The 25579-nt window shown below is 38.0% G+C and overlaps 1 protein-coding gene across 1 annotated transcript in view; it reads right to left on the bottom strand.

The window, feature by feature from the left end:
• The window catches only part of LOC149251672 (uncharacterized), a 209048-nt gene that overhangs the window by 96117 nt on the left and 87352 nt on the right, over positions 1-25579 (bottom strand). Inside the window, exon 3 of the mRNA XM_089453963.1 lies at positions 11494-11597. Within this exon, the coding sequence (XP_089310089.1) occupies positions 11494-11597 (104 nt within the window). The remainder of the gene's footprint in view (positions 1-11493; positions 11598-25579) is intronic.

The raw sequence follows: 25579 nt of genomic DNA, 5'->3' as shown, positions 1-25579 counted from the left end.
TTATTCAATAATTTCCTTTCAATCCATTTTGGAGCCGACATAAGGATTTCTTCGTTGTTATAGCTTGCAGACTTCGGTGTGTTTGTTCTTGGAGGATTGTTCTTGGTCTTGGAGGGTTGATACACATTGTTGAAGACTAGTATACATTTACATAAGCTCTTAAAGAGCTTTTACATATGACAATCCTAAAGACATCAAGAAGAAGTCTTTTGACTTATTACATTTCTTGCTCATGAAACCCATGCAACAAGATATACAAAAAATAATTTATTCTCTTTATTACATCATTTACAAAGATCATGTCTTTATGAAGACCAAACCTAGTTACATTTTCTTCAACAATATGTTGGTTGCAACGCAGCTATTCTCAAAAGAAGGTCATCCAGTCTCTTATCACAGGCAATTTCAACTTGGATTTCTTTCCGTTTTTATTTCTATTTTCGAAAAGTGCATCTCATATTATATTCCCGATCAGTTAGACTATGTATCGCAGGAGGGGGCAAAATACCACTATTTTGGCTCCACTCCCAATATAGACAAGGGTTGAGATATCAGCTACAACTTCCTTTGAACATACATGAGTGCTAAAGTAAAATGAGCAATTACAAAACCACTAAACACCAAAATTGGCCACTTTACCATGCATTGACTTCTCCACTACTATCTAACTAGATCTAGAATGTCAAACCTAAAACTCTACACAAGAATGAAACCAAAGGTCCTGTTGACCACTGGAGTGGCACCTGATGATTATATGAAGACTCCATGCCCAAGGATGATCCAGAGGACACTTGTACCATCAGATATCGTCAGTCAACAAAGTTTTTTAACTCTACTTCTATCTTCTCATCATCTTTCTTGTACCCAGATTCCACACCCCACGGGGAATTGCAATAAGTGATACTAGTAATGATGAGTTTTGAGTCTATAACAAGCCTAGGATGTTGGGACTCGATCAGCAAACGAGTACACCTTGGAGTGTTTTTTTTATCTGGTTACTTATCCCTTCTTTTTCAGAGGCCGATAATTTTCTAGGTTTTTTCACTCACGTTTTACCCCAAGTTGGAGTGACGGTTTGAAGGTTGAGCCCTTGACACATCTTAGTGTCTAAAGTTGATGTATATTACCATACTAGATCACACAAAAAATTTCGTGGAATTTGATTAGGTCTAGGTAGTCATTTTTTAATTTTTTAGATTTTGCCGCAGGTCAAAAATTGCAAATAAAATTGTATTTAAATTGTAATAAATGTAGTCTAGAGAAATTGTATGGGGTATGAGTAATCGAAATTAGATCTCTCACCCTCAACTTTCTACTATGACACACTTTGAGGGGTTAATAATGTGTTTTGGACCCTAAAAACCCACTTTTCCTAAGTTTAGTGTGAAATCTAACAATTAATTAAGCCAGAAATTAAATAAATGGAGAAAAATAAATATCCACACATGCTAAATGTTGTGGAAATGAGGTGGAAAATTATGGGCAGTCAAAGTGAAGTCCCAAGGTGATGTGGACTCCTAAAATCAAGGAAAGGACATGTGCTAGAATAGAATCGAATTTCTGGCATTAAATGAAAACGCTGCTTGGAAATTAAAACTTGTGAAGTTAATGCACATTTGGGAGGATTTGGGATAATATTTGGTGGAGATTTTTGTGTGAAATTGTCCCCACATGGGTTACCACCCATATACACTTGTCATTCCACCATAAAATTCGAATTTGGCACATAAGGGAAGAAGAAAATGATGTCCACTTGCCAGAATTCGATTTTTACATTTGGCATTGTAGCTCCATTCAACAAATTCGAATTTCTCTTTGGGATTGTCACCTCATGCCACTTGTTTAATCACTTCTACATTGGGATTGGCTCCTGTTGGACACCTAATCCTAAATGGGTTAATGTGGAAGCTGAATAGACTAAGTAGTCCAAGAGACCTTGGGATGTGAAACCCAACGGTCAAACAATGTACTATAAATGTATATCATTTGTCAATAAAAATTGTACTGCATGTCTTATCTTTCATATTTTCTCTTACTGCCCATGTGTGTTTAACATGGTATCAGAGCAGGCGTATTCCTGCCCTGCATAATTAATGTGAGCCATTTGTTTTATGGCCTATCTATGCAGTTTATTTCTGGCATATTCCTTTATACAGACCTGCGCCCTGTCTGACATATTCACTTGAACGATTCCTCTGCCTGACACTGCCAACGCTATCCAAGTTGTTCTGACATGTCTGTCTGTCATATACGTTTTTTATATTGTATGCAGCTTCTGTCAAGCCTGCACCCTCTGTCAAGAGACCAGCTGCAAATGCTGTCTCACTGCGTCAGTGTCATAGACGTTTTATACCTGCGCTCTCTGTTTCCTCTGACATTCGCCTAACATTGAAACGCTTGAGCTTGTCTGTTTAACGCTCGCCATATTTTCTGTGTTGTAGCATACTCGTGCGTGGAAACTCTTGCTCTGCCCCATAACTCAATGATTCATTCTCGAATTCCTTTCATTTGTAACTCTATGGACTGCCCTCTCTTCGGCTGGAGGTATGTCGAGGCTTCACTAACACCACTTTGAAACCCCTGCAACTGTTAGCACCTGTAACATTGCTTTAGGTTAGGCGTTTACATGCCTGGTTCTTCCTTCACTGCGCTGGCGATTAGAGATGTTGACCTCTGAACTTTTGTGGCTTGAAGACTGTTAAAAAATGGTATAATGTTGTATGGTAACGCTGTGGGTTTTGAACGCTGTGCGTTTATATGATATTAACGTTGTGCCCGTCCAAGTTTTGAATGGTATTGAACTGTGCTTTGAATGCTCATCGACTGGATTTGAATGATGTTGAACTGTGCTTTGAATGCTCATCGACTGGATTTGAATGCGCATCTACTGGATTTGAATGTTGTTGAACTGTGCTTTGGTATTGAACAGCATACAAGTTGGTATTGAACTACATTTGAATGGTATTAACTTGCGTTGATGGCCATTCGAACAATCTCTAGCATCATTGTGTACATTGAGCTTTTGAAGGCAGTGCGTTGCAATGAAGCCTTGAAGTCAAGTTCCGGTATGTGTGTTGAATAATCTCCTAGTTTGTGCTCTTTATATGTTCGTTAATATACAACACAATGAGAAGAGAAACCGAAGACAGAGGAAGAAGAAATAGTTGCAGGAATCACAGCAACACTGTTTTCCCTCTAACGGTACGTTCTTGTTCTTTCTTGTAAATCGGTGCCGTTTTCTTTGTGTTGAAAGATTATGGGGATCTGAAAGGGATAAATTGTTACATTCTGTGTCTGGATTCCCTGAAAGCCTTCAGTGCATCGTTGAAGGGCATCACGGCTCTTGGGTGACTATGTATGTGTATATATCTCGTCTCACGCAGTTATTTATTGAGGGATTATCGATGAGAACCAAGCAGAGTGACCATTGAATGAGTAACCCTCTAATTAGGTTCCTTCAAGTGTAGGGTTTGGCTTGTGGGTAACAGAGAAGGTCCTCCATCGCGAAGGATCATTTCTCTGTTCACTTGTGCATATAATATCTGAACAATTGTACCTATATCTTTTGCTTCTTAGTAATTTAAAACATGGTATCAAAGCACTGGGAGTATTAACGCGGTGCTGTTCAATACCAAGCTCGCCAAATGCGACCGATTTTTGCACATGCCAATGAGGAGGCTTTCATACACTTGCTGGAGAGTATTCTTGTACACAGGATTTCGTTTGTGAGCACTGGGAGTAGTGTAGGGATAGATATTTCTTGAGAGTGATTTTTGTCAAAACTTGAAAGTAAGAGCAGCATTCAGTTCAAATTTTCGGTGGTAATTGTACAGTTGGGAATCTTGTAATTATGTAATTAAAACATTCAGCTAGACTGCCTGTCCTTGAGCAACTGTACCTTGTAACAAAATACTTGAGAGGCAGGAACTAGTGATGATGTGTTTTGTGAATGTAGTTGGATCCTGCTGAAGAGTGGAGCATGGTAAATTTTGTTATTTCAAAAAAAAAAAAAGGCATTAAGGCTCTCTTTCCCATTATTGATTATGTCCTGTGCACAGCTAGGAAAATATTTTTCTTGAGGCCTAAATTGCTTATAGCTTTGTTGGAAGTTAAATTCTCAGGTGAATTGAAGAAAATTCATTTTTTGAATGAGTCTGTTTTCCGGATATCACCATTCTTTGTATGTTGAATCTATTGCAAGCTAATTGATTTGAAGTTGTTGCCATAAGTTTATATAAAAGAGCAATTGGTGTCCATCTTTTCCTCATTGTTTTACCATTTTTTGAGGTTAGAAATGGCTCCAATCAGTGCAATATTAGAGTTAGTGGACAATCTAATACTCTCTACTATGGATAATATAGTCAAAATCAGCAAGGATTTTCTCACCGATATTCATAGTTGTTTACAAGATGTACATGAAAAGATTGACTTTTTACAACTTGAATCTCAGCTTCAGCAAGAAGAATTAAAACAGAGGAGTCATCATTCTAAACATGTTTCTGTTCAGAACATTGAGACTGCAACCCATCAGAAGCAAGTCAATAATGTTACAGTTCATTCAAATAAAGCAGCAGTTGTACATGCAGATGCAGAAACTCAGTCTGCACTTCCCAAGCCCATCATTAGACCTTGGGAACAGCTTGTCCACAACAAGCACAGAACCGGTCTTGGATATGACAAGGACTTGTCCTTTCATATTCCAGACTACACCAAGCCCATTCAGTTTCAGAGTGCTGGATTCATTCATGACAGTTCACCTGCTCTTCATGACAGTTCAGCTTCCGCTGTTCCAGACTCTGCCCCTCTTCCACAGCAACAACAACAACAGATCGTGAAATGCCAACACTGTGACCGAGTTGGCCATATGAAAGATCAATGTTTTGATCTTCATCCATGTAAGCACTGTCATAAAACTAGCCATTCTTAACACAGATGCTTCAAAAACAAACGTCCTGCAAGAACAAAGATCCATCTTGGATGGATCGCTTCTTGGCAATGGGCATCAACAGCCAAGAAGATATTCCAAACACATGTCAGAACTTGTTCCAGAGTATTGAACAGTCTTGCAGTTGAGTTTTCTCCATCATCTCACCTTGTATCTGACAGGGGGAGAAATGATGGTCATCTACAAGCTTCAAAGTCACATCGAGCGAGCCTGAGCCACAACCTGCCACGCCAGTTTCAGAGTTGTAGCCAGAGACAAAGATGCCCCTGAACATGCCTTCAGTTGGCAATCTGGGACACTTCCTCTAGCAAAAGACTTCAGCTTCTTTCCAGTTTTGGAAGAATTCCAGGAACAAAATTGAGAACACTTCCTCTAGCAGAAGACTCCAGCTTCTTGCCAGTTTTGGAAGACTTCCAGGAATTGCATTAAGCATTCCAGAGTTGTTGGTTATCCTTAAACCATCACAGGTTGAGACTTCCCTTTTCAGGTTGAAGTTCTCGCTTTTATGCGAGGTGAGGCCTCCCTTTCATGGTTGAAGGTTTCCCTCTTTAAAACAATAGGATCACTTCCTCTAGCAGAAGACTTCAGCTTCTTGCCAATTTTGGAAGAGTTCCGGGAACTGCACTAAGCGTTCCAGTGTTGGTGGTCATCCTTAAACCACTGCCCTTTATACCAACATTTCATAGAGCACATTCAGCCTAGTGCTGCCATGCATTTTTTGCACATTTTGTATTACAGCTCTCTTCTTGGACTCATACATAACCCTTCGGATTAAGGGGGGGAATGTTGGACACCTAATCCTAAATGGGTTAGTGTGGAAGCTGAATAGACTAAGTAGTCCAAGAGACCTTGGGATGTGAAACCCAACGGTCAAACAATGTACTATAAATGTATATCATTTGTCAATAAAAATTGTACTGCATGTTTTATCTTTCATATTTTCTCTTGCTGCCCATGTGTGTTTAACAGCTCCAATGCCATTTGTCATTGTCATTCTTCATTGGGATTTGCTCCCAACTCTCTATATAATAGAGTCATGGGCTCTCACATTGTAATAATATTATTACTAGCTATTGTACTTGCGAAAGCGTTGCTTCCTTGTACACTTTTAGAAATATCAATAAATACTTTGGGGTTTCACTCATGAGGTGTTCCTCCTTTTCGAGTGTGATGAATTGTTGAGCATTGATATAATTCCTTTTACTCATGCTTTGATCTAATTTGCTTCCATATGCTCTTGTAGATTTGCTAATGTAGAGCTATCTTGCATTGACATTTGATTTAGAAGTATGCTTTAGGTATAGAATGCTCTAATTGGTTTTAAATAAATCTCTAGAGTTTCTTATCATTGTTTATTGTTAAATCTATATGGCACTAATTCTTGATTGAATTTTTATAGATGGAACATCTTCTTGAGATTACAGAATCAAGCGTGAGGGGAAGTCTTTGGAGAGACCAACCCACTCTTGATACATTCTTAAAAGAGCTCTCATTTTCTCTTTGAACCTTCATAGTCCTATCTTAGAAAGTAGTTTTGCAAGGATTTCGGCACATAGCTTGTACACAAGCCGAGAACTTCTAAATTTAAATCTCTTTTAAAAAAAACATTGTACTTCATTTCTTTCATTTGCTATCTAAGAGCTTGAAAATGGCTAAGCAAAGACAAGAGTTTACTCTCACTCTTTAGCGTAGCCTTTTGTAAATTATAATTGTACATATACATTTTATCTTGCTGATTTTTCCATTAATACTTAACTTATTTTGCAGCCATTGTTTGGCTTGTTTGCTAATTCTTGTGTGGCAGATTTTGAAGAGCAACTTCCCGCAACATCTAACAAGTGTTTGCAAGACCTTTGGCAAGTGTTGGGGGTTCAATTTCCAAGGATGTCGTGAGCCCTTTTGAGGCTTATTTTGGCCAAGTCGAGTTCACTAAAGGGCTGTCCATTTTCCTCTTTAAGCCGTGGGCATTTGGAAGAAACTCACACCTTGTTTCCCTTGCCTAAGTTTCGTGAGATCTTGTCACTACTTTCTCAAGAAAGGAGGTCTAGTGTCCAAGTTTCAAGCAATTATTGTGAGGACTCTCCTTGAAGTATAGTTGAGAACTTTGAGGGGCCCTCTTCTCATTGTAATATTAATAAAAGATATCAACTTGCTAGCAGGAGCTTGGGATTTCTCCCATGGTATCCTATCTCCCCATTTAGAGGGAGGCTTCTCTTGGGTGGATTGACATTTGCATGGTTTAAGTTTTCATACTTCATTCACTTACATGCATGCTTTAATTGGGAATTAACACAACCTCACTATCACATTTCATTAAGTTAAAGTTTGTTACAATTTCATTTGAGCTTTGCATTTTCTTTCTCATTGTTTCTTGGAGCTACAAGCTTACACTTTACTTTGGGCAATTCATCCTTTACATGCAAGCATTTTATATTCTTAACAAACTTTGATTCATTTCCATTTATCTTGGTAAATTGTTTCATGAGCACTTGAATACATGCTTCAATTTTATGCTACATTGTTATCTTGAATATTGGAGCAATTTATTGTCATTGTCTATTTGAAACAAATTTTACTTTCAAACAAATTACTTGTATCATTTTAATTCATTGATGAAACACATGCAACACTTGTAAGCTAATTTTATTCCTCCAATGGAAGTTATAATTGCAACTTATGTTGAACGCTATTTCATTTTCAAGCATTGCAAATCAATATCTTTGAAGCATTTGCATGTATCATTATTTTAATTTGGGAAATTAACACATTTTGCATTTCATCTAGGCATTTTAGTGTAGGAAGGCCCCAAGCCTCATTAAAATTTTACCTCCAACATAAGTTGGTTGAAGTAGACATCTTAGGGATCCTTCACTCCTCTATTGACTCGTCACTGTGAGATCCATATCATTGAGCGAGGGTGAGGTCTGAAGATTGAAGAGTTAAATTGTAATTTTGTTGTAGAGCTAATTAATAAAATTAACCAAGAGCACTTTCCATTACATTTACTTTACTTGTCTCTTGATAGTTTGAGTTTTCATATGCAAAGTCTATTCCAAAAGCAAGTATTGTAATCATTTCAAACAAGTGCTTTCTTTTCATGTTTCAAGTCTAATTGCATATTGATGTCTTGGTTTAGCACTTCCTTTCTTTTACATGTCCAAGTTAATTACTAATTTTTGGGTTTTGGCGAGATATGTTTCACATGTTTTGATTTATAAAGTTGATTATCTCAAAAGCATTTTTGTATCTTACATATCTTGTGCTAACAATTCTTATTTACATTTCAGAGTTATTTTGTTTTCTCTTTTGAGAGCATTGCATTTTACTTTGAGCAAATATATCTTTAAATTGTTGAGCAAATTCCTTATAAGGCATTGGTTTTATGGTTTTTAATCATATTAATGATTGGTATTGTTATTTCAAGTTGTTCACTTCATATTTGCCCATAAATCCTTAAAAGTAATCGATTTTCACTACAACACTCTCCTAGAAACTCACATCTTTTAACTTAACTTTTCATTAGGAACCACCCCCCTTAGCTAACCTAGGAGATAGCTAAAACAAAGAGAGTCAGGGTTAATGTGATAGCCCCTTCTCTAAGTTCCCTGCCACCAACCACACCTTGTGGGGTTGAAGGCTTTTCTCACTGACTTGTAGGTAGGTGTAGGCAGCAGGGTCAACAGGTCCATACGCACTAACTTTGTTATCTTGTTATTAATCCATCAAATTATCTTAATTGAAATTATCTATGTTTGTGCAATAAATACCGTTAGGAATGTGTTGAACAAATCTTTTGCTCCACTGTTTGAAATGGATTCAGGGCTGCACCCAGGCAGCAGAAAAGGAAACTAGCAGCAGGCTAACACAAATTTGTGTTGTCCCTTTAACAATTGTTTACAGATGGTGGGATAATGGGATTCCCTCCCTTCAATCATAGCACACAAAAGGATGCTAACAAACGTGCCACCCATGGACAATGCAGCCTCAGGTTGGATGAGAGATATAATGCTTTGTAACTGTTGGCATAACCCTAATCTTTATTTCCCTCGTTGCTCAGATCACATTTTGGCATAACTTTATTGGATTTGGGCATCTCTATTTCAAGAAATATTGGTTTAAAAGCTAAGTCACCAGACATGTCCTTCCCCACCCCCCCATGTATCGCAAACCTTGCATGTTCGACACGAGTTTGACTGTGTCCTATTCGTAGGACACGAGTTTGACATGTGTCAAACACATGCCCTACTGGTGTCCTGAAATTTGGACACGTGTCATGTGAAAAAAAATCCCAAAATCAATTTATTGTCTTATTCTCACACAATTCAATCACAATTTTGGAGCTCTCAAAGGTTTTGATGTGCAGCTAAGGGAATTAAGCAATGTTAGAAGGGATTCCAATTTCCAAGTGTTGGGAAGTGGATTTGTCCAAGCCCTACTAATGTTTTTAATGGTAATGTTAAATTCTTACAGTGAAAAGATGAAAATGAAATATAAAATCCTTTTACTTAAATTTTTAACATTACCACGAAATGACTCAAGATGTTTGAGAGTGGTTTCAACTCATTGGATTTCATATGGAGAAAGTAGAATTTTAGATCGCACTCAAAAACCAACAAACTTAACAGTTTTCAGGATTTCAAGATCGCGTGGATTACAACATTTATGTTGTAGTTTGTCATGTATGAGGGTATGCAACTAGCATTTAATTAAAAGCACCAAGCCCTCTATGTATCTTGGTGTTCGTGACATTGATTGTTGAACTCCTCTACCATGACCATAGTAAAAATGCACCCATCACTCAAACAGAATCTCAATTTTACATGTTAAGTGTCTTCTATCTTATTTTAATGCTTAGTGGGTGATGTTGATGATGAGAATCTCAATATAGGCAATGATTTTGATGATATATAGTACTAGTTATTTGTTGTAGCATAACTTTTTTGGACTATACAGGCCATTTAGTGTAATGACCCATCTCCGATTATAGATAGAATATGACTATTAGCATGCATACGAGACATGCATATGATAGCTACATATGCATGCATTGCATGCACTGCACTAGTATACGTGCTAACTAATTATGAAAAGTGCAATGAATAAATTATTGACATACTGAGTAAATACCTAACTCGCCATAACATAATGAACTTATTGAGGGGATTACTTACTATGTATACCACCATGATAATATATAATTAACATATTATTCAGAATAAAAGTAAATACAAAGGATTATACAAAATAAAACGGTAACTATAATATTAATAATTATATTAACTAAATGGGAACTATAATATAATATTATATTAATTATTATTAATTATTAATTATTAATAATATTAATGAAATTATATATTTTATATTAAATATAATATAAAGGAATTAAAGGAAATAAATTATTAACTAAAAGAAATTTAATTATATACATATGTTATATCAACTAAAGGAACCAAATAACAATGTCCAAAGTACATATGACAAAAAAAATTAAATAAACCTTTTGACAAGGACATAACCGACTCAATCAATTCATAATGTTATTGACCGGCTGTAAAAAGGGAAAAAAGACCATTCTGGATTTCCACGTGTCGGAGAGCAGGGAATATAGATCAGATGAAAATGCTGGGAGACAGTGGTTTTGGGGAATATAAGGATAAGGGATATGACATAGAAGGGGGTCTCGATTTTGCCTTTCCAGTGAAGGGAAGGGAGGAGGAAATACAGAGAGAGTCACAAACAGAGGAGGAATTTTGAGGAATTGTTCTTGGAATTTTGGGCACAGGGGACAAAAGACCTCAAATACAGAGTCTTCTAGATCTGGGAACTGAAAAGGTTAATCCCAGAGTAGGCTGGGAGGAAACAGTTGGTTTGGTGCAATTTGGGAGCAACAACAGCCAAAATCAACCCAAGCAAGATTTACAAGTAATTATCTGCATTTAAATTTCTTCAGTATCTGTTAAATTTCCAATTACTTGTGAAATTAGGCATTAAGGTTGGTGAAAATTGGATTTTACATTCACTAAAACTAGGCATTAAGTTTGTAAAAGTTGGGTTTTACATTTAGGGCCTTTTTGTTGATGTGTTTTTGGTTTAGAGATGGATTGCATTTGCACTCAATGCTATTTTGGTTACATGCATTAGTTGTCTATTGAATTTGTATCATGATCATCTACATCTTTTATATATTTCATATTTGAAGTGTAATTCACTAATTTTTTATATTTTTCAATATATAATATATAATGTTTCCTCTGTGTCCTATTTCGGGGAGTCGTCGTGTCACGCGTTGGATACTTGTATTTTCATGTCCTATGTGTCTCGTGTCCTCGTTTCAGGTGACTTAGTTTAAAGGTAATACAATAAACCAAATCAAAAGCAATGTTACATCACCCACAGGAAGCTACAGCATGTTTGCAAGGAAGAAACTCTTTCAGTGAAGATGGGAAAACTTGAATATTATGAAAGAGATGGAACAGATACTGAACATCTAAATCTACTTTGCAAACCAGATACCAGAAACAATACAGTTGCTAAATATGGATTACCTTCGACGTGTTCTGAGAGAATTTCGCTCCGCAAAGCTACTTTTAGGATCAAAGCATCCCAGCAAAAACTCCCATACTTCTCCTCTTATCGATGGATGAACACCCTGATTTCACCACAGTCCGCAGTATAAATCAACCTTCCCGCAGGATATCTTCGAGGTGATACCCTATCATTATGTATTGCAATTTCAGACATAGAAAAGAAGCTGCTAGTGGGCAGAACGCACCACAGATTTTACCAAGCTATGCATTTTCCTAATCCAAAAAATATTCCTGAATATAAATCCTTTCCGTGGCAACCAACTTTTCCCTGTCCTTCCCCAGATGAAGAAAATTAGCTCCCATCATATAAGCATTAAAAGCAAAGAGACCAGCATGAATGCAGGCAATGGCAGTAACATGGAATTAACAAATACCATTTATAGACCAAAAATTTCCACATTTCATAGATAATTTTCAAATTTTTAGATTTTACTTTTTGGATCTGAAGATTCTGAACATACTGCACTTTAACTAAGATAGCCTAGAATAAACAGAGAATAAATCATGTTAATGTCCACAAATAACCAAAAGCTTTGATTGAGAATAAGCAAAAGTGAGCATCAACAAGGAGTGCCTTGTTAGTTTGCCCATTGTGGCCTCGGGCACACTGCTTAAGTTGTTCCATAAAAATGTGTGGAGTTGGTGCTTCGCATGAGTGGGCATACCTACTTTTGCAAATGTGTGGGTGTGTATCTACTTTGGCAAATGTGTAAGCATGTACCTATCTTTGTACATGTTGGTTGCACTACTTCAGTTAGTTACTTGGAGAAACATGCCTGGCACAAGTTGTCATGTAACCACCTACCCTTAGCACATGTAAGACACATGAGTTAGGGTTAATATGGACCTTGTCAAGATGGAGCACCTTGCTTGTGGCCTAACTCTGTTGGGTGGACCTTGTCAAGATGGAGCACTTCGCTTGTGGCCGAACTCTGTTTGGTGGAGCTAGTCTAGGTTTTTACTTGTAACCCCCTTCTCTTGTTCTATAAAACTTTAAAAGGGAAGGTGAGGTGCGTTTCTTAAAAGCATCAAGCTAGAGAAAAGAGTAGTGAGATGTAATAGCTAAGGTGTTCTAGTTATAATGTTTTGCTTTGAGTTTGTGATACATTGATCAGTTTTATATTGTAAGCTTGGAAGAAGCTGATTTTGGTTAACATAATCTTCCTTTTCCACTGTAATAAAAAGATTTGTGATTGTTGCTGCATATTGAGTACACTGATCTGAATTTTACAGAATTGATTTCTACCTGCAGTCAGGCTAGTGCTGAGCTGATTTACCATGTCAATATAATTTTCAAATCTGATTTTTATTCTACTTATTGTGCAGGTGTTGAACTAATTTAGTATTCGGATCTGATTTTCAGAATTATCTTTTCTTAGATCCATCAGTTTTTTGCTGCTATAACAATCTCGCTATTGATATGCGGTGTCTACACTCTTGAATCTTCTATATAGCATTTTGGTTTATGCAGATCTGAAGTTTTGGAATGTGTTTCACAAGTTTTCAGATTCAGTTGTAGGGTATATGTTCTGTGAATGCAGATCTGTTGTCAACGGTGAAATTCTGACACGGTATCAAAGATGCACCACTATAATTTTCCATCCAAGTGCACAAAGAATTCATCTACCTGAGAGAGGTAGTTGAGAGCAAAAGATTCCAATAGGTGTGATAACCAGAAAGCTCTAGTAATTGGTGAAGATCCATTCCTGTGGAAGGTTAGTGTGTGTGACACTTAAGAAACTCCAACAATTGAAAAAAAAAGAATTCATGCTCAAGAGGGTTGAATTGAAACTGTGATAGGCTGCTTCTTTGGCTGATCTATTTTGATTAAAGTTCTGTTCACAATGACTGCAGGAATAGCTAACTAGATGCCAAGGCTCAAAGAGTGTGACTAACTAAAGGGAGCTTCAAATTTCACCAATCAGAAATGTATGTTGCAGATGCTAATGGAAGAGATGCACCTCTGGAACTTAGTGCTCATTGCCTTAAACAGTTTATCATCACCATGGAAGCTTCTTGCAAAAGGTTCTATGATCAAGAACACCTGCAGGCTGCTAATTTTTTAGAAGCTTTTGGATGCATTTATCCAATAAGAACACAAGACAAGAACAGAAACTACAACCAATGAAGTTCAAAACTTAGTTCTCGTCAAGAAAATGACGAAAGGTGCAACCAAAGGAGGACCCAAGAGGGGTAAGAAAGAAGAGGCATGTTCTTCTAACCATGGTAAGAAGGATTTGTCATGTGACATGTTTAAAGTTCCAAAGCCTTACTATGCTAGCCAATGTCTTGAAAAGAAGAAGACAAGCACCAATAACAGTAATTTACAATGAATGTAGAAGCATCAACCAAAGTGGATGAGTTAGCATCCAAGGTTTTGAAACCACTTTATCTATGGTTTCATGCCTTTCCATCAATACCACTCCTAGTGTTGGTTGGTATGTATTTTGAAAAAACAAAAACATATATATTCATGTGCATCCAAATGGATCCAAGCCATTATACACATACATGCAAAGTTTTTCATATACATATGGCGAGCAAGGGTGCATATAATCAAAATAGCATCGAGTGCAATCCAACCTTTGACCAAAAATAGATTGACAAATAACTAATACTATAAAATCATGCTATAACTAATACCTACATATCATCAAAAATCATTGCCTATATTGAGATTCTCATCATCAATATCACCCTCTAAGAATTTGAATAAGATAGAAAAAGCTTAACATGTCAAATAGAGATTTTGTATGAGTGATGGGTACATTTTTACTAGGGTCAAGACAGATGAGTTCAACAATCAATGCCACCAACATTGAGGTACATAGAGGACTGGTGCTCTTGATTAAATGCTAGTTCCAAACCCTCATACATGACAAAATCCACTGGAACAATTCAACCCCCCAAATACTAAATCCTAAAAATTGATGAGTCTGCAAAATTTTGAGTGGGATCTAAAATTCTAATTTATCCATATGAAATCCAATGTGGTTGGAACCACTCTCAACCAGTGTTTTAAGATTCGGCCAGCTCGGAACCGATTTGGCCGAGTTGGTCCGAGTGAAGGCCTCACCGGGTCGACTCGGCCAGTCTGGGTATTACCGAGCCGGCCGAGTTGTGCTAACAGCTCTTCCGGGTTGGATGACAGTGGCCCGTGAATTAAAAAACAACGATTTTTTTTAATTTTTTTGCTTTTGGGTGACTCCAAGGTTTTCACGATGATACTTTAATGGTTTTTTGTCCCTAAATAAGTTTATCTCACTTGATCTTGAGAGGTTTGTTTAGGTGGTATCACATATGTAGTAGAGATTCCTTAAGGGATAGCTTCATTCTTTTTCAAACCCTTCCAATAGGTTCTTTGCCCCTTTCTTAAAGCAAACCTAACTTTGTGGCCCCAACCTTGGCCCTCCAAAGATGAGCATTGAGCCTTGATTTGATTCCACATGATGCTACACCCCTTGATGAGCCTCCAAATGCTAAAACACTAAACTTAAAAGCTTGGACGTTGGACTATTTGATGATATGCCCAAATGGACTGAAGATGCCCCCTAGCTGGCCTTGACCCTATTTTGGTGGATGGTGCCTTCTTTGAAAGCACAGATGAGGATGGTTATCATTGAGATGACTTAGGAGGGCTAGCACATCCCTCTTTGGTGCCAATGCTTACCCTTAGGAGTGCCATGTCACGTGTCCATGCCATTCGATTGTCATCATCTGCCCGATTATGTTATGTTGTAAACCCAGTCTGCATGTGTAAATTGTAAATAATCTTAGCAGATCTGAGTCATGTATGTAAATTGCCTAGGCAAACCTAATTTTCTAGTGATAATCTACGTTCCGGAAGGTTTTTTGTTTCACTGATCCATGATCAGCAGAGTTTTCCTTCAGCCTAACCCAAAGCTAGAACGGATTTTGTCATTAGAATCTTAGGGGAACCTTAGTGTGCTTCGAGTTTATGTAAAAATAATTTGGAAATAACTCTTACTATTTGGCTAGGTTATTACAAATTGTTTGATCTGCTAGATTATAGTTGTCGCAGAACTGGGTGGTCTATGAGGTTCTATGTCAAATGGGTTTTCCCCCTTGAGATGTAAAATTGTAAAAGTCATGATGTAAAGTGTCTTGAGGGTTAGAAAATGTTTTAATCCCCTCGTAAGTCCTAAGTCCTAGGTCCTAGGTGATTTTTCCGAAGGGCTAAGTTTGAGGATCCAAAAATAAAAAAATAAAAAAACAGTAAAAATAATAAAAAGATGTAAATAATAAAAAATAATAAAATTAAAAAAATTAAAAAATAATTAATAATTAAAAAATAATAAATAATAAAATTTTGAAAAAATAAAATAAAATAATAATAAGTCAAAGTTTTGAGAAAATAAATGCAAAGTTTTAATTTTTTAATATATTAAAATACATTTAAAATTTCGACGAATGAGATTAAAAAGGATTTTGATCCTCATCCACGGTCGAGATTAGTTTGACATGGATCACTCGAACTAGCTGTTGGGAAATTTTCTTTTAAATAGGGTGTTAGGGGTCATTTGAGATCAGATTCAATCTGAGAGTCCTGTGCTAAAGAAAGCTCTCTTGTATTCATTTTCTGTGCAATAAAGAAAGACTTTGGGGTTGAAATCTTGCTGGTGTTACTCTTCTGGAAATGCTATAAGATGTTTTATTTTTCTGCATAAGTTTATTTTCAGTCATTGATAACAGCTTGATGAAGATAGATTTAGGCACAGGTATCTTGTCTGATCTCTTGGGTTTGAATGACAGTTTAATTTCTGAAATATAATGGCAGGTATCTCCATTTGATCTGGATTTCACTATTGTTTTCTCCCTCTATGTTAATGGTTGATTTTAAGCTGTGCAGGAAATCCCTTTTTATTAGATTACCGGGCATTCGGGGAAGTTCTCGGCTGAACCAACCAACTCCTGGATTGCGTTTTCTGAAGGAACCCAACCAGTTTTGATCCCGGGCTTATCATTTGAATTTTTTTTTATGAATGCATGAAGGGTTTTTTGAAGTATCTCACATTAAATTTAAATTTTGAAAATATTACTATGGATTATTGACAAATCTGGCTGCTTGGAGCCTTCAATTTGTAATTTCTGTAATTATTTAGTTGATTTAGGGTTTTTCAATTTTGTTTCTTGCACATTTTACTTCTGGGTTTTCTGTTTTTGCCATTGCAAGTTGCAGGTAGACATCTTGAAAAAAAATTCGGAGTTTTCATTAGACAAATCTAAATGCAGGGCAATTTAAAATTTACTGGAGAATTTGCAGGGTTTTTCTGAAGAAATTTGAGGTTCTCCAAGCCATTTGTCGGTTGTTTGGGGTTTTGTTTTTCGCAAGAAATTTTTTTCGAAGGCCTCTCAGAAGGCCTCATTGCAGATCAAGAAACCAACAAATCGGGCTGAAGAAGAGCAAGGAAATCAGGTTTGGGAGATGTTCTTTCATGGAGCATGTTCCAGGGAGACTGCAGGAGCAAGGGTGGTACTAGTATCTCCAAAGAAAGAAAGCATTCAGCTGTCTTTTAAGCTGGCTTTTCAAGTCACAAACAACATAGCAAAATATGAAGCTCTGTTGTTGGGCCTTAATGCAGCTAAAGACAGAGGAATCAAGAATTTGAAGGTGTTTGGAGATGTTGATTTGATCATTCAGCAAGTAAATAAAACATTTCAGGCAAAGCACCCAAGGCTGAAGGCATACAGGTATGAGGTATGGAGAACCAGAGATTCTTTTGATTATTTCTGTATTTCATATATTCCTAGAGCCCAAAATCAGCTTGCTGATTCCCTTGCTGTTTATGCTAGTCTATTTATCCCTCCAATGCCTCCGAGACTAGTGTATGAAGTCCAAGTGAAGTATAGACCATCCTTGCCTGACAATGTCCAGCATTGGAAAGTTTTTGATGATGATGATGAGATAAATAGGTTTCTGCAAGTCATTGATGAGTTTTCTGAAACGCAAATTGACCAAGATAATGAAGCCTTGTTAGAAAACCCCAAATCCCAACTTAGAAATAGAATTGGTAAAGAGAGCATTGTCCAGCTCCCAGCAATCATATGCCTAAGGGTTTAATTCTTTTAGAAAGACTGTTTGACCAAAATGATGTGCCTTACAAAGCTGCCCAAAAGAAGATCAATTTGCAGTTTGTAAGCATGATATAGGAAGTCCAGGTCAGCCTAGATATGTAAATTTGTCCACTCATCTGTCAGCTGATCAAAGTGTTGAATACTGCAAATTAATGAAGCAATTTGCTAATGTGTTTGCCTGGGAGTATAGTGACCTGAAAACTTATGATAAGAAGATAATTCAGCATAAAATCTCTTTGGAGAAAGACACCATTCCTTTTAAATAGAAGCTGAGACCAATAAATCCTATGCTTCTTCCACTGATTGAAAAAGAAATTTAAAAATTGTTGGCTGCCAAGATCATAGTCCCGCTCAGATATTCCAAATGGGTAGCCAATCTAGTAGTGGTAAGGAAGAAAAGTGGAGAAATCAGACTGTGTGTTGATTTCAGAACTTTAAACAAATGCTCAAAGAAAGATAATTATCCCTTACCGAAGATGGAGCATTTGTTGTAGAAGGTCTCAGGAGCCAAAGTAATGTCTTTTTTAGATGGTTTTTCAGGCTTTAATCAGATTGTTGTGCATCCAGATGACCAAGAGAAAACTGCATTCACCACTCCTTGGGGCACTTTTAAGTATGCCAAGATGCCTTTTGGTTTGATGAATGCTGGAGCAACCTTTCAGAGAACTATGGATATAGCATTTGTGGGAGAGAAGGATAAATTTGTCCTTATCTACCTTGATGACATAACAGTTTACTGCAGCAGCCATCAAAATCATTTGCAGCATTTAAAAAAAGTGTTTTTGAAGTGCAGGAGGTTTGGAATTTCAGTCAATCCCAAAAAATCACAGTTTTCTTTAGAAGAAGGCAAGCTGTTAGGACATGTGGTGTCTGCTGCAGGTGTTCAGATTGATCCAGAAAGAATAAAAGCAATACAGACCTTGTCTGTGCCTAGATCAAAGAAGGATATCCAATCCTTTTTAGGCAAAATTAATTTTGTGAGGAGGTTTATTCCAAATTTTGCAAAATTGGTTAAGCATGTGACCTCCATGTTGAAAAAAGGATCAGAGGTAAGATGGACTGATCCAGCAAGAAAATCATTTGAGTCTATTAAAAAGGCCATTATGGAGGCTCCAACATTAATAAGTCCAGACTACAGCAAAGAGTTCCATATATTCTCATTTTCCTTTGAAGACACCATTGCAGCAGTTCTATTGCATGCAGATGAAGAAGGTTCAGAACATCTAGTAGCATTTTTCAGCAAAAACTTGAGGGATGTTGAACTGAGGTGTGATATTATTGAAAAACAGGCATATGCTCTTATCAAATCCTTGAAAGCTTTCAGAGTTTTCATCTTGCATTCCAAGATAATTGCATATGTACCCTCTACTGCAATAAAAGATGTCTTGACACAGCCTGATGCTGATGGAAGAAGGGCGAAATGGATTGCAAAGATGATAGAATTTAATATAGAACTGAAGCCCACCAAGCTTGTCAGAGGTCAGGATCTTGCCAAGTTATTGGCTAAAGAAATTTGCAGATCATTGGATATTGATTTCCTGTGCACAATTGGAGAAAATGGTCAGGCAGAAGAGGAAGAAACAGTTGAACCACAGAGAAAGCAGCCGGTGGCACAAAATCTAGCTTCATGTGATTAGTATTCTGCAATAATTAATTTCTTGCTGAAGCTAGAAATCCCTTCAAAACTTACTCAAGGTCAAGCCAGAACTATCAAGCTTAAGGCAGCTAAATATTGCATTATTGAAAATCTGCTCTATTGGAGGGATCCATCTAGAGTGCTTTTGAGGTGTCTGGACAAAGAACAGTCAGTAGGAGTTATGCAGCAATTTCATTCTAGCATGCGTGGAGGACACCACTATTGGAAAACTACAGCCCATAAAATTCTCAGAGCTGGGTACTATTGACCCACTTTATTTTCTGATGTGTTTTCTTTTGTTAAATCTTGTGACAGGTGCCAAAGATTTGAAGGAAAACAGCAGTTGAAATCCCTGCCCTTAAAACCAATACAGGCAAAAGGACCTTTTCAACAGTGGGGCTTGGATTTCATGGGAGAAATCAATCCACATTCCAGTGGCCAGCACAGGTGGATATTAGTAGCTACTGATTATTTCACTAAGTGGATTGAAGCAGTCCCAACCAAGAAGGCTGATCATAATGTGGTCATGAAGTTTTTAATTGAGAATATCTTCAGCAGATTTGGTTGTCCACATAAACTGGTCACAGATAATGCAGCAGCCTTCAGGGCAAAAGAATTGGTGGATGTGTGTGATTCAATGGGTATTAATCTGGTTCATTCCACCTCAAATTATCCTCAAGGAAATGGTCTAGCAGAATCTTCAAACAAAAGCCTGATAAGGATAATTAGGAAGCTGCTGGAAGACAATAAAAAGAATTGGGATTCTAAGCTCAAGTATACACTGTGGCCTGACAAAGTGACCATTAAGAAATCTACAGGGAATTCTCCTTTCAAGTTGGTATATGGCACTGAGGTTGTATTTCCAATTCAGCTAACTCTCCCTGTGGCAAAATTCCTTCAAGAAGAGCAGAATGAGGAAGAAGACATGGCAAAGAGGATCACTGATTTAGCAGAAGTACATCAGATTAGAGAACAGCTGGTTGAAAAGGCTGCAGCACATCAGAGAAAGATCAAAGAAGCCTTTGATAAGAAGGCAAATGCCAAAAACAGATAATTTTCAGGTTGGTGACTTGGTTTTGAAGTGGGATGCATTAAAAGAAAAGAAAGGCAATCACGGGAAATTTGATGCTTTCTGGACAGGGCCTTTCATCATTTCACAGATTCAAGGGAACAGCACCTTCATACTGAAAAGTATGGGAAGAGAGGCAGTTTTTGATGGCCCAGTCAATGGGCGTTTTCTGAAGAATTATGTTGTTTAAAGTCCTTGGCCTTGAAAGTTGTAAATATTTGGTTTTTATCAGTTTTGTATTGGCGAAATAGACTCCATGCCCAATGGAGCACTAGGAATTTGGCTAATTTGTTTTCATCTGGAAAGGCATTGATTTGTAGGTCCTTGAGACCTCACAAGGAGGATCTCATCCCCAGAAGGAGCCAGTGTTAGCTCTGCTATGCACTTATGCCCTTGGAGAATCAGATTACTACTGTGGCCGTGTGTTTTTGCAAGAAAAGAGCTCGCGACAGTTCATTTTACCCTTCCCCTTTTCATTTGCTCTATACCCTTATAACTCCCGCCACCCCTGTTTTCCTCCGTTTTGCTCTGAATTTCTCCATAAACCCCCGAAATCCATCGGAGCCCCATTTCAGCTTAGCCCCGGGTGCTTATAGTGTTGAACCCATATAACCGCGCGCAAACGAAGTCCCCAGCCCGCGGCTTTCCCCGGTCACATCACCCCCCGTTAACCCTTTACCTTTTTTCCGCCGTCAGATCGTCCGTCGCCGCAATCCAACGACATACGTAGCTCTCGCTCCCGTAACTTGCACGCATGTTAGTCAGCGGGGAAAATGGTTTCCCCCGCCGTCCCATCTGCCACGCGGCGCTTTTATACTCGATCGCTCCTCTGCATACGAAAACCACCCAACTCCCATGAGCGGTGCGGAGAAACCGCTTACCGCCCTCTCTCGTACGTCCTCCCGCTTGTTAACCGTCGCGCAGCTCCGGCTTCTGATAGCCCTCTGATCATCCCCGCCCAAGATCCAACGGCCTATAATATTCCCGCACATATACCTTCTGATAGCCCACGTAACCCGATCTCCACCATCCAATCTGTTACATCCGACGGCTTATAATTAATTGCGCCTCTGTGTCTTCCCATCGCCGCCCGCCAAGAGATCTCGACCGTCCGTCTGAGCCATCCAACGACCAATATTCATTCCTGCCCATCGTCCATTTTCCATGCATTTTCCGTGTTTTGGGCCTGTCATGTGCATGCGAAGAAGAAAGGGAGCCATGATCCGGTACTCTGTGCATTGAACCCCTAGCAACCACATTTAAAAAGCAGCACGGCCAAGGACGAGAAGGACAGCCTTGAGCAAATAAACACAGCATTTCACTTGTTCGTGAAGTACAGCAGAGCAGCATAAAGGTCATTTTGTCCATTAAAACAATCAAATTGTATCAAAGACCATATCTGATAGTAAATGTGGTTGGTGGTCAGTTATGACCCCTCCACGCATAGGTCAGCAGAGCAATTTTGTAAACAAACTCTATATATACCCAAAAGCAAGATGTAATAGGGTTGATGAATGTTATCTTGATGTAAAGTTCAACTTCTGGAGACTGCAACTATTGTGACACCTACAGCTTCTAGTCTTCATTTTCAGCTAATGCAAGCTTCTTTTGTTGTTAATTGCTCACTTTCCACTTCTTCTTTGTTCCAGGTTGTGCCTGTTATGCATTTTTTCATGTGCTCTTGATGTTTATCATTAGAGGGGCTGTCATCTCACCTCTGTGTTAGAATCTAGTATGTTTCATTGAATATGTATGCAGGTTTCTGTTTAGTTGGTGCCAGAGAGCTGTCATCTTGTCTGAGCATTAGGAAATAGAATTACAAACCTTTTAACTGGTTGCAGCTGGCCATCACAGGGTCATGTGCTTTGCTGGTGTGATCAGTATTCTCTATCATCACATTTTCCTTAAACTTTGAGTAATTGGTGGTCTAAAGCCTTGTAGTCTGGGGGTGTTCACCCATGTCTGGGGTTAAGCATAGTAGAAGTAGTTATTTGGCTTGAATATGCATCATTTCTTCCATTCATCCACCATTTTCCAACATTTTTGTTGAGTTTGTAATGTTCCCAAGCATCTCTGATATACAACCTAGGAGAGTTTCTTGGGGTGATAACATTACCCAAGAAAATGTACAAATACTTGTAGATTTTCTCCCCTAGACAACAATTCTCCTTTTGGGCTTAGATGCAAAACAAAAGCAAAAGGAAAGAATCATAAAAACAAACACATCAACATCAACAAGGTTACCTCATAAGCCAAATATTATTCACCACAAGACAAGCCAAGAGGCCTCCAAAGTCTTTTCAATATTATTGAATACAAAAGTATTTTGACAGAGTATACCCACGAATAGAGCTTCCAACCATGGGCAACAATGAGCCCAAAAGGCTTATTTATACAAGAAAAGGGAGCAAATCCCAATGTAAATTCAACCAACAAGTGGCAAATGTGGTGAGAATCCCAAGGCAAAAACGAATTGCTAAGTGGCTAGGGTATATGCCCAAGTGTCCAACGAATTTGAGTGTAACAGTGAAGACAGGTAAAGCTGGCCAGCGTATCTTATAGAGAGTGTTGTGTCACGTGTGATACAAATTTGTTGCCAAGTGTGGAAAAACACAGAGTAAGGGAGCCAATAACTCCAGCAAGAAAAACGTGTGCCATCATACCCCAAACAAGTGTTATAAACTGCCAAAAAACGAGAAATGGTTCTTGAAAGAGAATGTGTGCAAATGACCCTTGGTGGGCTCCCCATGTTTTGGAAGTCATTCCTTTCAGGCATTAGTAGCAGAAAGGAGCCTCCTTCATTTGATAAACTCTTGGGCTCTTGTACTCAAGAGGAATCCAAGCTCATTTCAAGAGGGAGAATTCAAAAACAAGATGAAGGAGAACCTACAACTTTTGCAACCAATGTGAAGAAAGGAAAAGGAAGATCTTTTAAAGGGAAGCCAAAGAAGCCCGCTCCACCATTCAATAATAATAGAAGGGACTTCTCTAAAGTCCAATGCTTCAGGTGTCACAAATTTGGTCACATGGCTCGAGATTGCCATAATAGAAGAAATGCTCAAAGGCCCTCCAGCAGCAAAAACAACAACTTCAACGATAGAAGGAGAGGAAGAGATCCTGCTGCCCATACAAGTGTTGAAGAGACCCAATGCCCTCAAAAGAGGACTAGAAATACAAGGTATGCTAATAATGTTGCAAATTCTCAATCTGAATATGTTCTTGTTGCTGCTCTTTCTAGCTCTTCTTCGGATAGCATTGATAGTTGGCTGGTGGATAATGGAGCATCTAGACATTTCACTAGGTATCATGAAGTCCTCTCAAATTTGGTTGAGGAGTCCAATTTGAAAATTTTACTTGGGGATAATTCTACTCATGATGTCAAAGGGACTGGCTCTGCTTCTTTTCATTTGAATTATGGTCAAACTATTCTTCTACAAGATGTGTTGTATGTGCCAAAGCCTAAAGAAGAATCTTTTCTCCATATTTGCCATAGAAGAAAAGGGGTTTAGAGTTGCATTCATTGATGGAAAAGTCCTTGCTTGGCCAAGGAATTCTAGCATGAGGGCAGCCTTCACAATGGGTGTCAGGGATGATGGCCTATACAAAGTTTGTGGACGGCCAATTCAAGCATTGGTCCAAGATAGTACAAATCAATGTAAACTTTGGCACTGTGCATTTTCTCACCTTCATTAAAAAGCTTTGCCTATTGTAAGCAAGATGGTTACAGAGATACCCAGGATGCAGATTCATCATGAAGGTGTATGCCTGGGATGTGCTAGTGGGAGAAATGTCAAGGGACCATTCCCTTCTAGCAGCAACAAATATAAGGAGATTCTTCATTTAATTCAATTTGACCTTTGTGGGCCCATGACGGTGAAATATCTTGGAGAATACTTGTACTATGCAATCTTTGTCGATGACTGCTCTCACAAAACTTGGATCTTCTACTTGACAACCAAGGATCAGGTTTTCGACATGTTCAGGGATTTCAAGGCTCTTGTGGAAAATAAAATAGGAAAGAAGATCAAGATCCTGAGGACAGACAATGGAGGAGAATATACTTCGTATGAGTTCAAAGACTTCTGTAGAGAGGTTGGGATTAAGAGGGAGGTCATTGTTCCATAAAACCCTCAACAAAACGGAGTCACTAGGAGGAAAAACAAAACTATCTTGCAAGTAGCCAAAGACATGATTCATGATTGAAAGCTTCCTATGTTTCTGTGGGGAGAAACATAAGCTCTAGAAATCCTGCTCCTGTGACCTGGCTAACATAAGCTCTAGAAATCCCTCCTAATCTCCCCACAAGACAAACCAAAAATTGGGGACATTACACATCTTAACGTTCATCATTGCTTCTAGTTCATTTTTAGTTGCTCTTTGTGAGAGCAAGATTTGTTGCACTTGGTCCCATAATTTTGATATATCATGTTGCATTTCTTCCTCTTCTTCATACATCATTGTAGAGCTTTTTAGGGGCTTAAAGTGTATCATTTTTTTGTTTGCGAGTCATTTTGGAACCAATTAATGATATTTATGCTTCAATACGCCCTTTGAATCACTTCAAATTGATTTTTTCAAACAAAAGTTATGAAATTTTAAAAATACACACCTTTTTTGTTTTTAAGAGCTTGATTTTGAGCTTGTTGATATTGCCAACCTTGAAATTGTTGTATCACGGTGATTTCGGCCTCCCAAGATCTAAAATTTTGTCCTAAAATAGCTCCCTATGTCTTCTTTCCACCCCTACAAGTTGGACTGAGATTGGATTCTTTGAAATGAAGTTATGCCAAATCTCCCACAATGACCTTATTATGGATTGGTTTAGTATAGCGAACTTGTAAGCGTTGCCACGTGTCACGGTTTCAACCTTCAGCCTTGAAACTTCTAGCCGAAAAACTACATTTCATGCACTTACAATCACTTTTTAAAGAAATCAAATCCAATGCTTGACTAGAAAGTTATGACGATTTTCTCTGGGACACCTATTTCAGAATGAATTTTGGAACATATAGAAGCCCTAACTTCCTTTGACCATATCTCTAAAAATATAGCAAACTTGTGTTTGAAACTTTAACCAAATGTTCACCAAAACTTCGCCTTGATGTGGGAAAAAATTCACGGTCTAAAGCTTCATGGAAAAAAAAAGTTATAGCAAAAATGCCACAATGGCCAGTTTGAAGCAACAAAACCCTAGGATTAAGAGCTTTGATACCAAATGTTATGTACTCAGATCAAAAAAAACG

This window comes from Pinus tabuliformis, chromosome 7 (genome assembly GCF_031772625.1).
Source record: "Pinus tabuliformis cultivar Carrire ecotype Pingquan chromosome 7, CPIR1, whole genome shotgun sequence".
NCBI classification, from domain to species: Eukaryota; Viridiplantae; Streptophyta; class Pinopsida; order Pinales; family Pinaceae; genus Pinus; species Pinus tabuliformis.
This window is presented reverse-complemented; position numbering and strand designations above follow the sequence as displayed.